At 31.3% G+C, this 22,435-nt stretch overlaps 1 protein-coding gene, 1 long non-coding RNA gene and 1 other non-coding gene across 14 annotated transcripts in view; 1 reads left to right on the top strand and 2 right to left on the bottom strand.

The window, feature by feature from the left end:
* LOC121126613 (uncharacterized) overlaps positions 1-4,363 on the bottom strand; it is an 87,800-nt gene extending 83,437 nt beyond the window's left edge. Inside the window, exon 1 of one of the 2 annotated variants that reach the window (XM_040721916.2) lies at positions 4,175-4,363. In XM_040721916.2, coding sequence (XP_040577850.1) covers positions 4,175-4,260 — 86 coding nt within the window. In that variant the 5' untranslated portion in view covers positions 4,261-4,363. The remainder of the gene's footprint in view (positions 1-4,174) is intronic. The other variant, XM_071892076.1, reaches the window with a different exon arrangement.
* A 232-nt stretch (positions 4,364-4,595) lies between these two features.
* On the top strand, positions 4,596-20,846 carry LOC121126767 (uncharacterized). Of its 11 annotated transcripts, XR_005867169.2 has the most exons (9): positions 4,621-4,875; positions 5,037-5,544; positions 5,607-5,848; positions 5,928-6,267; positions 7,856-7,963; positions 8,028-8,223; positions 8,281-8,382; positions 20,041-20,339; positions 20,397-20,846. It is a non-coding gene; the product is annotated as an uncharacterized lncRNA (long non-coding RNA). The 11 variants fall into 11 exon arrangements; XR_011782611.1 differs by having other exon boundaries at positions 4,596-4,755; positions 5,928-7,975; XR_011782614.1 differs by having other exon boundaries at positions 4,612-4,875; positions 5,037-5,183; positions 5,239-5,544; positions 5,928-8,223.
* On the bottom strand, positions 19,903-20,006 carry LOC121127356 (U6 spliceosomal RNA). Its single transcript, XR_005867809.1, has one exon. It is a non-coding gene; the product is annotated as a U6 spliceosomal RNA (small nuclear RNA).
* Positions 20,847-22,435: the final 1,589 nt, after the last annotated feature.

Genomic DNA, 22,435 nt, shown 5'->3' with positions numbered 1-22,435 from the left:
TGTGTCAGAACAATAATAAATTTAGGACATTCATAAACCAGATGAAAGAGTTCTTCATTTCTTAAACCCCACCCACGACATAGTGGGCTAATTTCATAGGGTATGAGGTGATAGGGTCGGCATAGGAGACAATGCCCCATGATAAACTGAAAAAAGGATTTCAGTTTTCCTTTCGGAAATCCAAGAGATTCTTCCATCTCCCAAGTCTAACTATAGCGAGTATTGCACGGCTTTGACGGCAATATTCAAGGTCGACCAAAGTGTATGCTATTTGTTTATGTAATGGACAAAGACCTTCTTCCTAAGAGATAACCGAGGAGTCTAACCATTCGGATAGGAGGTTGATCCAGGGTTCTAGCTTTGGCTAGCATATCAGCCACCTCAAATACAAAATCATCTCGGATATTTCTTATTATATTCTTAATTAAATTAATTTTGATATTTGATTGAAAAAGACGATGGTGGTTATCTTATGATCATTTAGTAAAAGTATTTTAAAATATTAAGGCTCAATTTTAATAGAAAATAGTTGACACGTTGGGTTACAATCAACAAAATTAAAACTATGAAAAAATTAGTGTAAGAAATACACATTTTTAGTTCTAATTTTCTGTACCTTAACTTTATTGAACTAGACTAAAATACATAGTAAAATTGCTTATTTATATATCTTTATAAACAATATATTATTTTATAAAAACAAAAATTATTAGTAAATTTATAAAAAAACAAAAATAATTAATAAATTTATAAAAAAACAAAAATTATTAATAAATTTATAAAAAAACAAAAAACTAATATTTGGTTTATTATTAATAATAACTCAATACAAAATTTTATAATAAACCTAGATATTTAGTAATTTTTACATTACTAGTATTTTAAATTTCGTTCCAAGATTTATTATAATTTCATTTTGGTCTGAAGTGATTTTTTCTAGACCGATTTGGACCAACATTTCGGCCTCGGCTGCGATCTAGGACCATAGACAGAAATTTAATCGTTTTCGAATCGTGGAACAATGTTTTCCCTATCCTGATTTATGAATCCGTACAAATATGATTTTTGAAACACATTTTACTTAATATACCATTATTAACAACAATTACGACGTTAACAGTAATAAAACACATATGGTGCCATCAACAATAGATATAGAATCGGGCTATACCGAATTTTAAATGAGACTAATCCTTACCCTTAGCACTTTTGTCGCTGTTATCATCACAACGAAAATAAGGATGAAAAGTGAATCCTAGAGTTATATTTACAAACTCTAGTCTAATTTTCGGTAATATAACGAATTAGGACGATTTCTTCAAAAACTTAATGAATAAAATAACTTCTTAATAGATTAAAAAAAATTAGTTGTCAATTCAACAATAAATATAAACTTAGTCTTTATATATATTCATTATTAATGTTGTCTTTCTCATTTTTGCTAATAAAAAAGATAAAACATGAAAATGAATCCATTATTCAGTTAATGAACGGAATTGATAGTCAAATTCAAAGTTATCTTTCATGTATTAATAATACCAGTTGGCACAATATATATGACTATTTAAGTTTTATATAAAATTTAACAACTTGCACAATTTCATTATTACATTTACTTATTTTAGAATTCAACATATAAAGTAATAATCAAACAATACAGAAACTATTTCTATTATTTGAATTTTCAAAATGGATTTTCTCATATCAATGAATACTTTCTATGAAATCAAGTCAGTTTTGCAGAAGTTATAAATGGTGTATAATATTTTAGCTTGTTTTTTGAGATTTATGCAATATCTACATTTCTTCATCTCATTTTTCAAATATTTACTTTTAAGTTACATCTATTACGTAAAAAGTACTTCTTCAATTATATTCATCATGATTTCAACACATTTTCTTATTGATGTGGAAGTCCTCATTCCAGATCAAAAGGTGTATATAAATTCGTAGTTGTATCGTCAAAGTTATATGATGTGCCTTATAATGGAAGTCTTGTAGATTATCTTTTTTTTTTTTAATTACGCAACAGAAACAGAAGACCTTGTAATATATTAATCAAAGATTATGAAGAAGGATCTTCTACCAAATATTTATTGTGCTAAATAAATTATACATATATATCAAGGCTAATAGAAATACAATGTTAGACCATCATGTTATGTGGCTTCCTAGAATTTTCAATTTGATGTATCGTACCGACTCCTGGGCAAAACAGACAGATTTGGACCAAAACATGCAACCAATCATATCCTATTACGTCACTATTCAAAAGTGTGGTGTTAAACGAATATAATCGTACATGTGTTATGATATTACCTTGTATTAACCTTGATATATATTTTTTTTTCAAATAAATTTATACATAGTGTAGGAGAAGAAGGGGATGTTATGTTTCCATTAAGGAATGCAATTAATATCTTATGTATGGTTCAATTTGTTTTTATAGACTTTTTAGAATCGATAATTATCGATTCCTGAAGAATATATTTTGAGCCCCCCAAAAAAAAAAAAAAAAATGAAATATCATGTGAAGAATCTAGTTCTTCTAAAAGTCTATAAAAAACAAATCGAACTTATACATCAAATAAAAATTAACATTCCTTCTTGGGAACATAAGGATTTTGGGTCTCAATCGCAAATCCAAGAAAGAAATTCCGCTTTGTAATAATTTTATATGAAGAGCTTGTGTACTATCTGGAATTGAAGAAAAATAGATTGTTTTCCATCGACATCATCAATTTGTACAAATGGCTATTCTGAACCCCCCCACACACACACACTATATTGCCTTAACATATATACTTTGGTAAATAAAACTATTAAAAAATTTAGGACTCAAGGGAAAGCACTGAATATTATTCATAGTATGTGGTGTTTGTACTGCAATTCTGAGCTACAAATAATTTCTTTCGAAAAAAAAAATTAAACAGATATTCAAATGTCTTGTGATCTAATCCAGACTAAATGAGGTACAATTTTAAATTATTGATCCATAGAAATAATTAATTCAATTTTTTCTAAGCATTATTGAACATTATTTTGGGATTCATTTTTATTATTCTTCTTCGCAGGGAATATATTATTTATCTAGGACTTGTCATATTCTTATAAACAAGGACATAATTACAATTACTCATATTTTCGTGATGATTTGGTTTTTGGGATGTCTACTAAATGCAGGAGACTTTGAACTTTGTTATGTGAAATTATATCAACCATCTCCATTATCAACATCACTATAGTTTTTGTCATCCTAATAATTTTAGCTTTAATCTTAGGAATACTATTTAATATAAAAGTATTTTCAACCTCTGTTGAAGAAAACTTTAGAGAAAACTCATTTTTTATAGTAGCTTCTAACTTAGTAATGATTACCTCTGTGGTATTTTAGATTATTGTTTAAATAACAAAAAATCATTATAAAGGACATAATTGATATTATGGTCAGTAATTTTATTTTTCCTGGTCTACACTTCATGCAAAAAATCAAGGTTAATAGAAATGCAAGGTTATGTTATCATGTAATCGGGCTTGCAAGAATTTTCAATTTGATGTCCCGTACCGACTGGTGGATTTGGAAAGAAAACTTTATCCTTGGCAAGACAGACAGATATGACGGCATAGAGTATAACTTCAGTACTTTAACTCTAACAGTCAAGGAAGAATTTACTCATGGTAACATTTATAGCGTTATGGCATAACCTTGTATTTCTATTTACCTTGGGAAGCATGTGATAAATATGATAAAAGTTTAAATATCATGTTATAGCATATGACTAATGTTACTTTAAAAAAATATATCATTAGAACAAAGTTTTCATGATTACAATAATTATTCATTTTTTGAAGTTCCAATATCTGTTTTAATGAAAGTATATTTATACAAACTTCAACTTTTTTTTTGTATAATATAATTATTTTAATTTATCTGCAGATATCAAATTATTAAAATTATTAAAAGGAATGTTTATATTTAAAAAGTACGAGTAATTTTTAAAAGCAGATGAAGCTAAACTTTAATAAAAATTGATTCAAACTAGAATTGTATTATTCTTAACTATTTGAAAATATAAGTATCTTAGCAAGATTATTGAGTCAAATTGTATTTAATGCATAAATATTTAGGGTTAAAGTTTAATTATTTTTTAAGATTTCTACTTTACTACTTCACCTTAAGTTATTATCTAACTGAATTGAAGAACTGCAATCGGTATATATAAACCAGAAGGATAAAAATAATATAAACACACTTTTCATTTTTTTTCTTCACTAGTAAATTTTTTCAATGTAAATGAGCAATACAATATAATATACATACGTATATATCTATACACATATGTCAAAATAAGTATTCAATATATAACTGACATAAGTTTTCGTCATTAAAACTGTCTGATAATATATAATATACTTTTTTTACAGTGTATACTAGAAAATTAATGTATCATGATATTTTTTTTTCAATTAATAAAAATTTAGAACGTTATACTATAATATGATAGTAGACAAAAACTTATGTTTAAAACAATATATCATGAAATTATTATTTGTAATGTATATAAATAATCAATCAACATAATATTTTGATGTCAATACTTTTATTTGTATTTTGATGCATTTTAATATTATAAATTGAATGAAGCATGAGTGTTGTTTACTTATATTAGTTTGTTTACAAAACAGAAGAGAGTGTCGCTGTCTTGTGGCAAAATAGTACAACTCCCTGAACATTAATAATATTTAATATAAAATGTAGGTACAGCTCAACACGTTGCCATATTTATAATAATGGTTAATTATTAGCTTACAAATATCACGATATTGCAAATACAAAATATTATATAACTTATAGTCTTCCGTATGTGATAATACGTAAGTATATTCGTTATTTGTAAATTCAAATACAAAATTGTATTGTTCCCCAGTCAAATACATTAAAAATGAATTTCCTTAATTTATTTATGTTGCGCCTCTAAATTACAGACTATAGTCTAACACCTTGTGAATAATATGTTTTTTTGTTTGTTTTTTAGTTTCCTCATGCCCTATCAATATAATCATAAGCACATTTAGTAAGATTTTTTGGTTTTTTAGTTAAATAAATTACAACGTATGCTGTGACTTAGCAAGGAGGGAGGCATAAATAAAATTGTATCGCCACTTTGCTACAGATTTACAAAGTTGGTGACCTTTTTTAAAAAACTAAACTAAACTTTAGAGAAATAATTTTATAAGGAAGCTATGTAAAATCAGAGGCATCGACAAATCTACAACGGAGGAGGTATGGAAGGAGGTCAAAAGCACAAAGAAAATCTACCCCAACGAGCGGTTGAGATACTTATGCTTTGATAAATGTCCTAGGAAAAACACGGTCGTTTATGTAAAGTTTTAGCTGAATCGTTCGTACGCTGGTATGGATAAATTGTTAGCGGCTTTCAGAAAGAAGGATTGTTTTTATCAATTGACATATTAGCAGGAATCACACTGATTTTTGTGTCTGTATCAACAAGGAAGTTTTCCCCAAAATTCTTATAGTATATCGTAAGTAAGCAGGAAAGAGTGAATTTTTGACAGCCAATTTCTGCTATATTTGACTTTCTTAGGAGTTTGCTTGCATTCCCTGGCGCTAGTTCCATATCGTTGATAGTAATAGCAAATGGCTTTGTCTGTCTTATCGGTCTTTCTTATAGAGCTTGCCGTGTAAGAAGACGTCGTTTGATGTATTTCCCCCTGTGTAAACAAACGATACCTACTTTATATGGATCTGTGAAAACAGGCTATTCTAGTTGGAGTCGGATTGGAAACGGAAGTGCTTTAAGGAAGAAACGTCTGCCTAAAAAACAAGGTTCGTATCCATACAGAATATTTATCATTTCGTCTAATAATATCGATGGTGTACGCTCTACCAATTTCCCAATATTCAGAAAAACCTTGAACTTTTCGCTGTTTATATATACCCAGAGGACGACCTTTTATGGTATAACATGGATATTTGGAAGGATTCTCTATCATTGTTGCTACTTTAGAAGCTATCGTATTGGGACAACCAGATGTAGTCATACTTCGTTTCTTCTTCGGTTATACATTTGACCCAAAACTGGTGTTCTACTTGGGCAAACCATAACGATGGTCGTTTGGTATAAAATAAAGGAAGTTTTAAAATACAGTGCACTGACGATATGTGTTGCTTCATGGTTGATTTCCATCCTCGACATTTAAATGTTCGGGGACATCAATTTAGGGATATCATTTTCTCTTTTAAAAGTATTTTCTAATATAATTGATTATCAGCCTGTTTTTCTAATATACATATATAAACATACGACTAATTATTCTTTATCTGTATTGAGGGTGCTACCGAGTATATATAGAGGTCACTACAAAACTTTTTTTTTTTTGGCAATTCGGTTATTGTTTTTTTTTTGTTTGTTTTTTTAAAATAATTTTGAACCTTATAATCCTTAATCGTAGACTTAACATTTGGTATTTTCGTGTGAATAATATCTGCAAAAGGATTATATAATTTATTAAAGCATCATTGTAGTTTTAGAATTTCGTTGCCAAAATAGGAAAATTGAGAAACAAGTAATACTTCCTTTTGATAAAAAAATATTTTTTTGGATTAAACATGGAGTTCCCTGTGAATATACATCGCATATACGGAAGATGTCGAAAATATATTTCAAGCATAAATCTATTTTGTTGTTCAATACGTTGTAGATGTATTAATGACATTTTCCGATTGGCTGTGATTATTATAAGTGGCTCTGTGTAGCTTCAACAATTGATTTAGATAAAAAAAATTACATAAAAAAGCTCTCACCACAACTGAAATATTTGAAAAGTTAAAGAAAATTGTCATGCATTATAGTAAATGCAATCATCCATGAATCTTTGAGATTGAAAGCTCTGCCAAAGCAGTCCATGTTCTTAAAGATGTGAAAAACTACTTAATAGATACCTTCAGAATTTATCCAAAATATTTTGTTGAGTAACTTAACAATGAACGATGCTAAGTAAACTGAAAGATTTTAAGCTTATTTCAGGTTATATTTTGACATTGGTTTCAATAAAAAAAACTGCTTTTCTTGATAGAGTTACTGCAATGAGGTAACTAGTAATCTATTCTTTTCAAGAAATAAGAAAAGTATGAAGCCCTTCTCTCTAGTAGTCCTTGAATTACAATTTGGATTTACATCCATAACAACTAATCCATCTATTAGTCAATGTTACTATTAGAAGGTTAGGCAACAAGAAAATGGCTTTTTTTCTTCGGAAATAGTTTTTAGACGAGTGTGGACTGCCTTTCCTCATTTTTATGTAACTTCAAATAAGTTCAATCTTCCAAATCTGTTTCTTTAGTGAGCAATGACTGACTCACCAAGATAACGAAGAGCTATCATCCCTTTGGATCAGGATCTTTCAAGATAATACGAATATAGCCCATTCATGAATTACTCATTCTCAGGAAGCTGAGAAAAGGGACCAACATTTATTCTCATGAAAGTCAAGATCATTTTTATTCAACATTTATTAAGAATTTATCTTCATATAATTGTTCGAAATATAAATACTAGCATGTTTATCGGAGCCCTCTGATCTCTTAAGCAATGGAAAGAAACAACTATGTTTTAATATTTTGCTGTAAATGTTCTAGCATTTTTGAATTAGATACTCAGGACTTCACTTGGACTTTTTTTTATGTTAATACTTAATTCATACATTATGATATCTATATAATCCTTTTAAATATATTTTTGTATCCTGAAATCCATTTCAATTTATTTATTTAGTATTTATCCTGTAATTGTTTTGATTAAGTTAAGAGTTGAAATGCAATTATTTATTTTAGAATCCATTGGTTTGGGGATTATATAAAATAATTGAAATTGAAAGAATCACTCTTGGCCTTGAGCTTCGTGGAATCAAAAAAAAGACATACATATAACACTATTATCTGGTATAGTTGAAGGTGAAATGAAAAAAAATGAATTATAATGTAAAGTTCGTCATTGCAAAATCAGGAGAGGTCATTAATGGCCATTATGAATGTGCGGCAAGAATTGGTTCACATGGGACCTGTAAACATGTGGTTTCTGCCCTCCTGATAATGGAAAATTTTGTTTGTAATGGCATTGTGTATATATCAAAGTCCTCTAACGAGACGCTACAGACTTTTAAACGTTCAAGAACCCGTAGTGGCTGAAAAACTGTACAGAGGTTTGTTTGAAAAATGTTATTATATACCACTTTAACAGTACAAAAACTAAATTTCAGGTGTCAACAATGACGATCAGGGCCGTACGTCAGTATTGCGCTTTGTCCGCTTCAGCGGACCAAAAAAAAAAAACCTTACTCAACCGTCCACCAATCATATAGGTATGTAAATATAGATGAATTAAGTCATAATTAATTATTAAAATCTATTATATATATGTAACTTATGACCAACTCATAATAGTACTGAGTCATTATAATAAAATTACATATTTGTAGCACGTCCATCCAAAAGGAAGCTAGATAATTTTTCTCAAAATTGAACATGGAATACATTTTCCAACAAATTATAGTTCATTTAAATGAAAAAATGATTCTGATTAATCCTTTGGAGGCACCACAAATTGTATTTAAAGAAGCCAAAATTCACCGGCACATTTATAGAATTAGTAAATTAATAAATTATATCTCTAAGATAATATTGGGGCCAAATTAAGTCCGATAGATAAAACGGAGGTTTTAAACTACAGTTAACACTCTCGGGTATGTCAATTCATCGCAGAAATTTGAATTCAAATCCTGTAATTTACCGCAATATCTCTTTCAAATATTGCCTGTCATTTTATAAATATAAATGATTGAACCTTTGAATATAAAACGCGTTTTTCGCTTCCCGTGATACATTTCTGATAATTAATAAATTACTGCAATTATTTCAAGAGTACTTTACAGCCAAAAATAAAAAACAAAGACGCACACAACATTTTTCGTATGGATTTAAAGTACTTCACATTGAGTGGATATTTGAGTTAGATATTACGTTTAACGTTACTGGTTGCAAATGTGAAGTACTTTACAGCAAAAAAAAAAAAGACGCACACAACATTTTTTGTATGGAGTACTCTTGAAATATTTAAGAGCGTGAGAATTCGTTTCATTGAATACAAGATACATTAAATTATTACTGCTTAAAAGGGACATAAATAATAGTTATGTACTTTTTAGAGTGGATTGTTGCAGTAATTTATTACTATCAGAAATGTATCACGGGAAGCGGAAAACGCATTTTAGCAGAGAGTTGGTGATTTGTTCTATCTGTCAGAAGGAAATACAAAAGGACAACTTTAATGATCACAAAGTTAAACTCCATAAGAATGACCCCAGCTGCAAGTATCAAGTGAAAATTGATCAAAAGAAGCAGAAAACATTGAACTTTGCTGTTAAGAAAACTTCCCTGCTACATCCTCATCGTCAGTCACTGCCTCCTCCTGTCCCGATGACCCTGCTCCAGTTGAGGCCTTACTGCCTGAACCAAAATCTGAAAAGTCTGTTTCTGCTGAAGAGAAAGTTACTGCAGACACAGAAAATAATGGCGACTCATCAAATTACCCCAGCGGACGGATATCTCATGGAATAAGACTTCCTAATCTCGATATCGGACCAATCTTCTCTCCCAAGTAGCTCTCTGTAGTCAACAACAACAATATTCCCTCTGCAGAGGACTCTGAGACTAGCGACAATGTCCAGGGAGGTGAGAAGAGCAAGACTGAGGAGATGGAGTTTGTGGACGGAGGGCCAGAGTACCCTGTTGTCTTCACGAGCCAGCTGGGTGACCCGATACCTACCGGGCAGAAGCCAAAGCGGAAGGACATCCAGACCAGAACCAGAGTGGAGACTGAGCGGGAAACTGTGCCTAAAGTCGAGAGAGATCATCCTCTACAGCCCAAGTTACAAAAATACAGTCCTCAGATAGATGCCAAATACTCCAGAGACTTTCAATATGATTGGTTCCGTAAGTTCCCGTGGCTAGAATATGACGATGTTGAAAAGTCAGCCAAGTGTTTCGCCTGTTCCAAATTTTCCATTTCCAACCTTGGGAAATTTGAGTTCAAAACATGGAAAAACAGTTCCTTGTTGAAAGTTCATTCTAACAACAAAAAATACAAACTGTCTATGGAAAAGTGGATCCATTTCCTCACATCAAAGAGAAAGAATACATCGGTTCTCGGCCATGTTCAGTCTCAACAGATATTGACACAGAAGACATGGTTTCGTCACAAATTGCTGCAGAGTTAATAAGCTCGGGAGTGTTCCGCCTGATGCCGGAGCTATACAAGGTGATCGTTATCCTGGCCTCAATGCCCATCAGCAGCTGTGAGGCGGAGCGGTCATTCTCCTGTCTCAGAAGGCTCAAGAACCACATGAGGACCACCATGGACCAGGAGAGGCTCTCCTCCCTCACCCTCTTGAACATGGACAGGGTGATGGTGGACAAGGTGTTCCATGAAGACATGGACAGTTTGATTGACACCTTTGCGTCAAGGAAAGAGAGGAAAAACTTCTTCTTCTAATCATGATAAAGAACACATGCATTTTTTCTTCATTTTTTTCAAACACATCACCACGTATACATGCGAGTTAAGAACATCAAGACTTGTGAACATAATTTATTTTCTGTCGCTGTAACCGTTTCATGGTATATTATAATCTCGTTCATTATCTTCATCCGTTATTATTTTAAAAATATTTAAGGAGGTTTAAATTGTTTGACTTAATTGTATAGTTCAAAAATTTTCTCTCATTCTTGCACCGTGCATTTTATACTCCATTATACTCCTTCCTTTATGAATAGATCGGCATTGACTTTCCGTCTAGAGTTTTTCCTTTTCATTTTATTTTTCCCAATGTTTGCTTGAAGAAAATAATGGTCAGACAGTCCATTGGACGATATTCTTGCAAGATTTAATCTACGCTGTAGCATTTGCCCTGTTTAAATATCCCAAGTTCACCACTGAAAATCAACCGTTCACCCTTGTAAAGCGGACCGAAAAAATTTCCTGACATACGCCACTGATGACGATGATCCTCTACCTGAGCGTTTCTGCAATAGACCTTAATTTGTTGACGAGCTCAAAATGACCATCTTGAATTCTCAATTGAATACATCATGGAAATATAGCTTTGAGTCTGCAAGTCTGAAACAGCCATCCTCGATCACGATTATTTGGCTCAGCCCTTTACCCATTCAAGATATTATAAAAATTGAGAAGAATACTCAATGACATGCATTGCCTCCAGCATGGAAAATAGAACAGAAATGGAGATTGACTGCCTCCAGATTTGGTGACATATGTAAGTGATGTCATGGGCGAGACTTTACCGAACTGGCAGAGTCAATATATCACCCAAAAAAAAAAAGTATCTGCTACTATTTCCCATGGGAAGGCGCATGAATCATCTGGTATAAAAAAGCTTACTCAATTAACTAAAAAAATTGTTAACAACTGTGGGCTTTTCATTGATGCAGAGTATCCCTTTTTGTCTGCATCTCCCGATGGACTTGTGGAAGAAGACTCAAACATGGAGATGAAATGTCCTTATTCAGGACGTCATGATAAAATTGCTCTAGGATCTAAATTATCATTTTTGCAGATTCGGGGTGCAGATATTAAGTTAAAAATAAATCACAATTATTACTACCAAATTCAGGGTCAGTTACGAGCAGCAAGGAAATCAAAATGTTTTTTTGTAGTCTTCACATTTGAAGATACTTATATTGGGGAAATTATATTAAGAAATAAATTATCCTCTCATCGAATTTTATAATGATTATTATGTAAAATACATATCAAATCAGCTATGACTATACATTTGATTTCCTTGGTGTAGGTGGTAATAGTTGTATAATTTTCTAAGTAGGGTAATTTTATCTCAAAGGTAGAGTATTATTTCACAACTTCATCGGAAGAAGTAATCAAAAAGGATATACCAGGTCATTTTTGTTATGTTTCCATATTCTTACAAATTATTTTCTGCTGGCATATGTTTATAGTCCCTAAGAATAAATATATAAATATTTTATATCACACTGCATCTTATTGAAATTATTATTTTACTAACTTATTTTATTTCAGTAAGTTTGATAAACTTGATTACAGGGAATTTTACTTACAGACACTTTACAATGCTAACTTCACTATGAGGAAAGCTTTTTATGATAAATTATACCATGAAGAGACCTTAATTTGTAAAAAAAATTGAGACATCAATATTTTATTAAATTATATAGTCCTAATTTAATTCTGAATCTATTATTTAACTAATAATAATTTTTTTCTTCAAAAATACCGCTAGATTAAGTTATAAATATTATTATAGTTTTACATAATTAACTTTCCCCACGGTGAACTTTCAGCATAAAAATCAATTTCATAAACTTTGAGATGCAATGAAACACACATCCGTCCAGCCAAGGGAGTTTTATGGCTTTCGAGTTCCCCTTGAAGGATTTTATAGGTCTTGGCCAGTCCAATGATCCTCTCAACATGTACTCTTTTCGACACCATTTTTCTTTCATAATGACAGTTGCTCCCGGAAGTTGATTAATCCCTCTTATAGGGGTCAGAGTATTCACTTTAACATTTTGATTTGCAAATAAGTCCTGCACCATAATACTTCTATCTGCCATGATTGCATCTCCTGAAGTCAGTCGTTTTTTCTTTAATAGGTCTAATATTTCGATTATTTGACGATCACTACAGGAGCCACCATACGCAGGTGATATGTAGGTGACGACACCTCTCGGACTAACTCCTACAATAACTTTTACTGTATTATTGTTCTTGTAGGAACTCCAGGTTGCTCTTTGATCAAAACTTTACTTGGTTTGTTGATTTTGACCTCGCGGCATCCAAGATCATTCTTGTATTTGGGAATTTTTATTTAAAGCCCTCGGTCATGTACAGGTCCATAATGTCATTGATCAGGAACAAATCAATTTCTTTAAATTGATAGTACATAAGGTTCAACCATGTTCTAAAGACTTTTTCGACAGATGTGCGGTGCATTTTAAACATAATGCCAATCTCAATATCATCCTTGTTTTGGCGTACCTTCATCAATGTGAGGAATCACTGGTCCTCTCGAATTAAGGACTCATTGGTATAGTTCAGATGATCAACTACCGGTCCAAGAGAAAAATACAAACATTTGAAGTGACTGTAGTTTCTCATTCCTGTGTAGTAGGCGATTGCTGAAATAAATTGAATTGTTTACAGTCAAATTAACATTAGTCTATTAGATAGGTCATGAATATTTTAAAGTTGGATAAATATTCCTCTGAAAATATATAAATAAAGTTATATAGGAAAAAATGCGTTTTACAATTTTTCTTTTACAAAACCACAGATGCTGATTTAAAATGCAACTTTAATATCCTCCACTAGAATATCCCCGGATATATAGTATTTTATTCATCTACTTGATGGATTATTAACAAAGTTTTGGATCGAGAACATAGGTCTAAGGAGTTCTTCTTTGTTAGAAGTAGTTTGAACATATTGCTCCTTTGTGGTCAACGGTTCTGATTTGTCATGTTTGTCTTTTGTTGGAGTTAAAATACCCTCGTTGATGTTTTCAGTCTTTACCTCCTCAACTAACACATCCAAGTATTGATCAGGAGTTATGATCATACTGTTGTCATCAATATTAATTATGTTACCATTCTATAAAAAAGTATGGATTTATCAATTAAAATTTCTTCGGAAGTTTTAAAGACCTTAAACTTACCCCATTTTCAATTTTGATCCAAAGAAAAAAAATTATCAACAGCATTTTTACTTACTTATGACCAAGAAAAAAAGAAATGGGACTGCATCTCGTTTCAAATGCAGATATGTTTTTCCTCCCACGGAAGCTAGAGTTTGTCTTGGCACTCGGAAATCTTCTGGTATGAAGTGTTTTTCACATAATACAGAGTGAACCATTATCGTCCTTTTGTCTCAGAGCAATCTGCGATTTAAGAAATGTACCTTCATTTGAAGGGAATCGAAATGATCCTCTTCTCGAGCACACAGGGACAACACAAGACGATGACATTTGTATAAATTATAATAATAACTATCTTACAATTTACAAATATGAATTACTGCAATGCCAATATTGCAATTTGTAAAGATGAAATATTATTAAAAAATAAAATAGCTAAACAATATACCAGCTTCACCCAACAGTTGACATAATCTTAAGCTATACTAGTGCCCTTAAGCAATCCATACTTATAAGCGACTGTGATATATTTTTTAGTTTGCTCGTGTCCTATTAGGTTTGGATTGAGATTTATTTTTCTATTTGGTATATTCGGAGTCGTCTTTTTTGTGTTTTCACTTTGGCTGGCGACTCTTAACAACTGTCTATTCCTCTTATTTACCTTTCCGTTTTCCATATAAGTTTTATATGTTCGGTGTTTCTGCAAAATTACTTTTCCGAATTTGTTCCAAAACTTTTAAACTCTGTTTTGTGCCCGGGCTCAACTTCCTATTACTAATACCAATAAATTTTTTAATGGATGTTGTAATATGATTTTGATTTCATACATAGATCAAGTACCGTCTTTTTAATATCGTTTATTGGTTTCTTCATTGCTGTTTTATGTGTAGGAACCTTTGATCAAAAGTTTTTAACATTAAATATTTGATTAGATGAATAGTAATAGTCAAAACTTTAAGATAATACCAATCTGTGATTTTGCCTTTAATTTTAACGATTTTTTCCTTTTTGACTACCATTTGTTTAACTTGTTCACGAAAACAAAATGGAATTTGTCTGGCTCCGTATAAGGCAAATGGCTTTACATTTCCAATCATTCTATTTTCATAGGTGAGAAATTCATTATTTTTAATTTTTTCTTTTTGTTGAGAATAAATTAATAAATTCATTAAGCAGCTGATATCTTACATCTTTTATATTTTTGAATTCTATAATTTTCACATTTTGTACAGTTAACAAATATTGATCAATTCATTCTTCTTTTAATGGACAATGGAAATTAGGGTGTAAAATTTCCAACTTTCATAAAAAGCGTTTTGTGCGATGAATAACTCGTTCTGAGGGATATGCTTGACAACATAAACTATTTATTTATAAATACAGTTTCCCAATTTCAATTTCAAATCAATAGCTTCTGGTATTTTAATTTAGATCCATTCGCCCCGATGGTTTTAGATTCAAGCCTTGATGTTCGACATCCCATATTTATATCCTATAATACTCTCGATCCAGCTACTGATATCATTGCACCAATGTCAGAAGCAGCTATTCCATTTTGGAAGTAATTTGCATGGACATTCAATACATCGATGAGTAGTTTATTCAATTCATATTTTTGAATAGAGCTGATGATCGAAATAGAGTTTTCTTTTAGACACATACACACTCTTACACACTAGCCTCTCTTACCAAATCTTGTGCATTCAGCATTTTTTGTAGGCGAAAGTTGTCCATTCTTATGAGGAAATTGAAAACCACACTTTCTACACAATCATCTTGTCTCTTGTTCCACGATCTCTCACGACTTTGACTTCTTCTTTCATTTTTATTGAATCCGCTGGACTTTTTATTTCCGTTGACATCCTTTGATACTAAATCATTTAGACTATTTGCCATTTCTACTGTTCTAAATAAATTGAGAGTATCTTTCCAATTCATCTGTAGAGTCTTCTCTAACAGCTTTTGTCGTACTTTGTCGTCAGTGATGCCACAAATTATTTAACCAATCTTCTGGTTTCATTTAGAAAATTTTTACCTCTTCTGCTAAAATTTTGAATTAACAGTAAAATTCATAGAATGTTTCCTAACACCTATTTTTTCATCTAATAACTTTTATCGAGTCGCCGCTATTTATTTTTTTCCCCCTTTTAGGTCTACAGTAATATCTTTTATTACTTCATTTAGAATATTATTTGTGTTTGCAGGAATAAATACAATATATTATATTTTCTGAGTAATTCAGCTCAAAAATATGTACATAATATTGATAATTGCTCTTTGCAAGTTTTTTTTTGCATCATAAGAGTTAGTTTTACATAATTATTCCATGTTTCTAACACATTAAGAAAGTTTAAATAATTAATCTCGTCTTCGATTAAATTGGGTGGTTTGATATTAATTCTTGATTACTATTTATATTTCGTCTCAATCGGATCGACTTTCGTGTTGGGTAAGCTTTATTACAAATATTGATATACTTCACCCTCAATTTTTATTAATTCAATTTGACATGAAATTTGTTTATAGTTCTGCTCATTTTTTCATTATTGTAAGCAAAAGTAGCAGAAAAAGAAAAATAGCTAGTAATGTGCGAAAAACAGCTCACTTCATGAGTTAAAAATAGAGACGGAAAAGATATATAATTTTTTTAGGTTCATTATTTAATTTTAAACAATAAGCCTTCTAAATGTGAGTGTATGTGTTCTAGCTAAGTCTAAGAACCTTGTCAAGTAGTTCCTCGGAAATTCGATGGGCAAAAAAAAAATTTCAAGCACAACTGTAATTCTATTGGGAGCGAAATTTTCTTTTTGTGTCAAATCCACAAAGAGTCAATATGGGAACTGTTTGACAGTTGATTAATCAGTTCTGTTTCAATAAAGTATTCGTTTTGAGATACTTAAGTTTAATTAAAACATTATTTAACAATGCACATTATGATTTTTTTTAAATTCATGATCCCTAGTATATGTAATTATGTTGCACTTTATCACAATGACCTATTCTTTAATTTCGTAAGTGACGAAGTAACACGATCTTTTGTTAGATTGAACTCCAAACATTCTCTAGGGAGTCTTCATCTAGTATCTTCTATTAGATAAAGAATGCTTAAGATAATCTATAGCCATCCAAACAAATGGCATGCAATACAAATAAATTATAAGTAATTACAATACATATGGATTGAATATATTTTTCTTGGATTAAATGATAGAATTGACGATGACAAGGGTGAAGAGTTAACACTGAATAACTAATGACCCTACAATTTAATTTACCTAAATGGATTTGAGGGAAATCCGCCAATCTACGTCGTTCCTCGCTGTAGTCCACTATTGCAATGTGATTCTCTGTAGAATCTGAGACTTAACTTCATATGCTTCTCAACGACGTGGAAGATCCCCAATGGGATTGAATGTTTTTTTAATAAAATGAAGACCTTATCAAATTGTAGAATCAAGAATATAGATTGTTTCTTTTTTTATACGAGGGAAAGTGTAAACAAAACACGCAACTACTTATACACAAATATAATACTTATAATACTATACTTTATTTATATGGGTTTCACCAAAAGATTCGTAGGTTAGATGGAATAAATGTTTGCTTATACTTAATCAATGCAATTCCATCTTACCAATTAGATTAACATTAAGAAGAAAAATAAGTATAAAAAACACTATATGTGTTTACGAGCTCTGGAAGTTGGAAGAACAGTGCGGATTCAATGTTCCGTTTCAAAGAAGTTGAAAATATTGGAAAAATCATACACCGAAATAATAGAACTTATCAAATTCGTCTAGATAGTGAGATAACTTATTGGAAAAATAGGAAGTTTCTACGTTTGTTTGGTGGAGAAGAGGAGAGGGAAAACTGTAAAGGAGAATATGAAAATATTAATAGTATAATGAAATTGAAAAATAATGTGAAGAAACAGATCATGTTTTTTATATAGTACTTGCTCGTTCGAGAAAAAGGGAGTGTTATAAATTGATGTAGTTCATACTTGTGGATATTATATTGTTATTATGTGTATCTTAATTATACATATATATGTTTTGCAAGATATTATATTGCTACTATGTGTGCCAGTATTATATATATCCCATGAAAGTGTAAAGTAATTATAAAGTGCACAGTTTTAATATAGACCACTATGGAGAAAGGTGCATAAGTCTTACTTTTAAAGATTCTTATAGTTAATTAAAATGAAGTTTAATTTAAAAAAATGAAAACCTTGTCGAATTGTAGAATCAAGAATGAAGATTGTTTCTTCTTTGATACGATGGAAAATGTAAACTAAACACGCAACTTCTTATACACTATGACGTCACTATTAAAAGCATGGTGGAAGCCCCGACCTTTATAATAACTGGATGCACAACCTATAGAATAAAAAGGACAACAAGAGCGAGTTACCCTTCTGCTTTTGGCAGCCATCTTCAGTACCTATTTTGTACAAAACACTCTTTAGTGACTTGTCATACAAGTCGAGTATTACCATGTATTGTGTCGCATTTGGTTGCAAAAACAAGTATGCTGCTGGCAATTCAATTTCATATCATCGTTTTCCGACCCAGGATCCAGAGAGGTGCAACCAATGGGTAAGGAATTTCAAGCAAGATTACTTTACTCCCAAAAAGTTTTTGAGAATTTGTTCGGGAATATTTTACTCCAGCATCCTTCAATCGGAGTCTGGACGTTGTAAGGCTAAGTAAAAATAATGTGCCTACTCTGTTCAAAACATTCCCGCTTCGCCTTCAAGAAGAAGTTGCAAGAACTCTTCGAAAACGCAAGTCTCCTATAAGGAGGTCCACATCACCTTCTAAAAAGGTTAAACCATCTCCTGGACTCGAGATAGATCCTTCCCACTTTGAGGCTTCGGAAAATGTGCAATTGAAGCATCCTTATTCTCTCCCATCAGCTCAAGTCATTAAGGAGAAGCTCCTATGGCAAACGAATATGATTTCCGAGCTTGTAGACCGTTCTAAAAAAAATACAAATGTCAATGGAATACAATCTCCAAGAAGTTAGGAAACTTGGTTGACGTTTTAAAAGGCCTAAGGTCCAAGAGAATGCTATCAGAAGAGGATTTATCCATTCTTGATACAATGTCTGACGTTCCTCAAAACATTTTAAAAAGGATGCAAATCGGAAGTGGTATAAAGGGAAGTCGCAGTAGCTACTCTCCTGAGCTCCGAGCATTTGCTTTGACATTGTTATTCTACTCAACAAAAGCTTATAGTTATGTAAGAAAGACCTTTGACTTATGCCTAACTTATATCAGTACCATTCGAAACTGGTATTCGAATTTCTATAGGGATCCGGATTTTTCTCAATCCTCCTTTGATATTCTTAAATCAAAGGGCAATAAAGCTCTTGAATCTAAAGAAGAGATTCTCGTCAATTTGACATTAGACGAAATGTCAGTTTTCAAAAAAAATTCAATGGGATGGGAAAAGATTTGATGGATATGTCAACATCGGTCTTGATGAAGAACTTAGTGAGACTATACCGGGATGCCAGGCCCTTGTCTTTATGGTTGTGTCTTTAAATCAGCATTAGAAGGTTCCAGCCGCTTAGTTTTTGACTGGCTCCGAAAAAGCAAATCTTGAAAATTAAGGTATCATTTTTTATGGAAGTTAATGTGCCTCTTCCTAAGTTTATTTCCAGCCCGTAGTCCTTCGAATGATTGAAGTTTTTCCAACTCTTCGAGAAACCTCAATTCGACCCTTCTACTATCTTTATCCACCATAACTTTGATAGATGCAAACGTATTTCTAACTAATTTTAAATAATGGTATGTTTCCAATAAAACAAAGACTTTTTGGTGGCCATCACTGGGACAATATGTCCAAAACTCCTTGCCTGGTTCCAAATTATCTCCCAATTTTTTAGCATAGTTTGATGGCTACTAGGTACATCGCAAGTGAATGAAGTTACTGTTATATTGATTGAATGGAGCCTTCTCAGACATTGATTGACTATTAAAGGTACAATAGATGGAAAGCATATACGGATACAAGAGCCAATTATTTCTGGATCAGAATATTTAAATTATAAGAGATTTCATTTGATTGTGGTATTGGCATTTGTAATGCTAACTATTGATATTACAATAATTATTTTTATGTTTTTAAACTTAGAGTCAATTTAAAAAAAAAATGTTTTATCCTTGTGCAGACGCTATATTAATATCCTCTGTATCGTTTTCATTTTAATGTATGTAATGTCAAAGTCGCACCTTTAATATATATATTTTTTTTTTCCAATCAGATTGTTAATCTTGGCATTGGAAAGAAAGGTTGTCACAGTGATGGAAAAGTCCTTTCAGATTCTATTTGTGGCAGATCTTTGATGGATGGGACCTTAGATTTTCCAGCTCCCAAGGGACCTCCTAACACAAATATAAAAGTGCCTCATGTCCTCCTTGGTGAGGAAATCTTCCCCTTAAGATTAAATTTAATACGCCCATATCCAAGGAAAGATTTGAATGAAGAACAGGCCGTATTCAATTATAGACAATCTAAGGCTAGAAGAGTCGTTGAAAATGCTTTCGGTATCCTTGCTAAATGGTATATATATATATATATTGATTTGATAAATAATTTAATATAGATATATTATGTTAGGTTGGAGAATATTTCGAGGAGAAATTAAAGATTATTCAGACCGCTGAGTCATTAAATATACAAAGTCAACCATTATTTTCCATAACTTTCTTTAACATTACATTGGACACAATTTCATAAAGAAGTTGCTTACTTGTAAGAATATCTTCATTTGTGATGAAAAAGTGGTTCTGGCTTTGTAAAAAACATGTAATGAAGCGTTTATATCACATAAATTATAATGGGCATGCAACTATCATAAAGTTTGTAGAAGAGCCATAATGAAGACAAGAAATTAAATTTCTACTCAATGAATTTGCTATTAATATTCCTTTTAATAGTTATGTTATTCAACAAATTTCATTTATTTAACCTGCTCAATGTAAAGTAATTCATGTTTTTGAATTTATATGTTTTCATATGTATTCATTTTATTAAAACGTATTAATATAAAATTATTTTAACCTTAAATCATTTACCTTCTAATCTATTGATATGTGTTATTTTTTTTATACAAATTGTACATATAGTAGTTAAGGCATAGGGGGATTTTTAAAGGAATAGAAAAAATTGTTAACATAGTATATATGTATAAATATATATGTCTGATGTTCATATATTAAACTTCCAGAACATAGAGGAGATTTTCCTCTCTGCAAACAGAGACTATGTTTAGTATGTTTAATATGAATTAATATCTGTGGAACCCCCAATTACATATCTTTAAATTAATAAAAATGGTATTGCGAATCAATGAGGTCGAAACATTTATTCAATTGGCGAGGTCAGTGAGTGACCACTCAGTATTGGTATTAATTAAGGGTTTGAGGCCAGAAATTAATCTTGGGGTTCTAATATGGTTTTTTTTATTATTAGTGAGTTTTCGATAAAACTCTTCCTGACTCGCCATAGGCCTTAAAACATTGTATTGCTATCAGTATTCTGTCTTCCTGTTGAATCAAAAGAGCTTTGAAATGGTGAAGGAAGAATTTCGGACACTGCGAAGTTTGAAAATTGAGTCTCTTTTGGATTGCTCCATGTTTACAAACATAGATTCCCCATTATATTAAAATTATTTATTTGCAGCTTTATACAGAGAGCTCCGCAAAAAAGTCCTTATTCTTCCCAAGATACGTTGACTTTCAGAACTGTCAACATCATTTAATTTAGAAACAGGACTTTCGGAAACAACCCTTAAATATCTGAACACTCGCATGAACTCTTTTCAAAATCATTAAGACAAAAACATTAGTATTTTGTTTGATGAAACGTACTCCACAAAACAAGTTGAGTACTTCTCTGGATCATTTTTGGACAAGGAGAAGGTGAAGAGATATCCAACACAATATTTTACGTTCTAATTATGAGCCTTCATTGTACTTATAACGACATGATAGCAATGCATCCTGTATCCTAATTGAAACTGTAAAAAAATTGTTTTTCATAAAGTTGCCCAAGTTGTTTCTAAAATTGGATTCAAAGTTTGTGCCACAATTTGTGATTCCCAAAAAATAAATCAAAAAACGTACTCCTCTGAGCTTTGTCATGGAAATCTTAGGCTCTATATTTTCAATCCTTACAGTCCAAAATCTAAAATCTATTTTCTTTTTGACTCAGTTCATCTCATAAAGAATTTTTTTAACAACTTCTTGTCCAAAACTCATTTGGTATTCCTCAACTTCAGAGGAAAACTAATAGAAGGAAAAGATTCACATATCGTAGATCTTTACAATCTTGAACTAGGAAACCCCCCCTTAATATTGTGTCTTTGAGGGAAACGATAAAATTCATGAGACAAGAAAGGAATTGCATATCAATATAATAAATCGAAAGAGTTAAAAAAACTAAATTGCGATTAAGCAGTAAGCCTTTGTTATCAGAATATTTTCAATGGTCCAAATAATTTCATAGTTTGTTAATGTTTACACGCAATAAAAATTAATTTATTTTAATAAAAAATGTATTTCAAATCTGAAGCAAAAATTGTATTTCGAATCTGAAGCAAAAATTGTATTAATGTAGTTATTTGAGTAAAAACTATAGCAAGGGTAAGCAACTCT

Source organism: Lepeophtheirus salmonis, chromosome 12, assembly GCF_016086655.4.
Source record: "Lepeophtheirus salmonis chromosome 12, UVic_Lsal_1.4, whole genome shotgun sequence".
In the NCBI taxonomy this organism is placed as follows: domain Eukaryota; kingdom Metazoa; phylum Arthropoda; class Copepoda; order Siphonostomatoida; family Caligidae; genus Lepeophtheirus; species Lepeophtheirus salmonis.
This window is presented reverse-complemented; position numbering and strand designations above follow the sequence as displayed.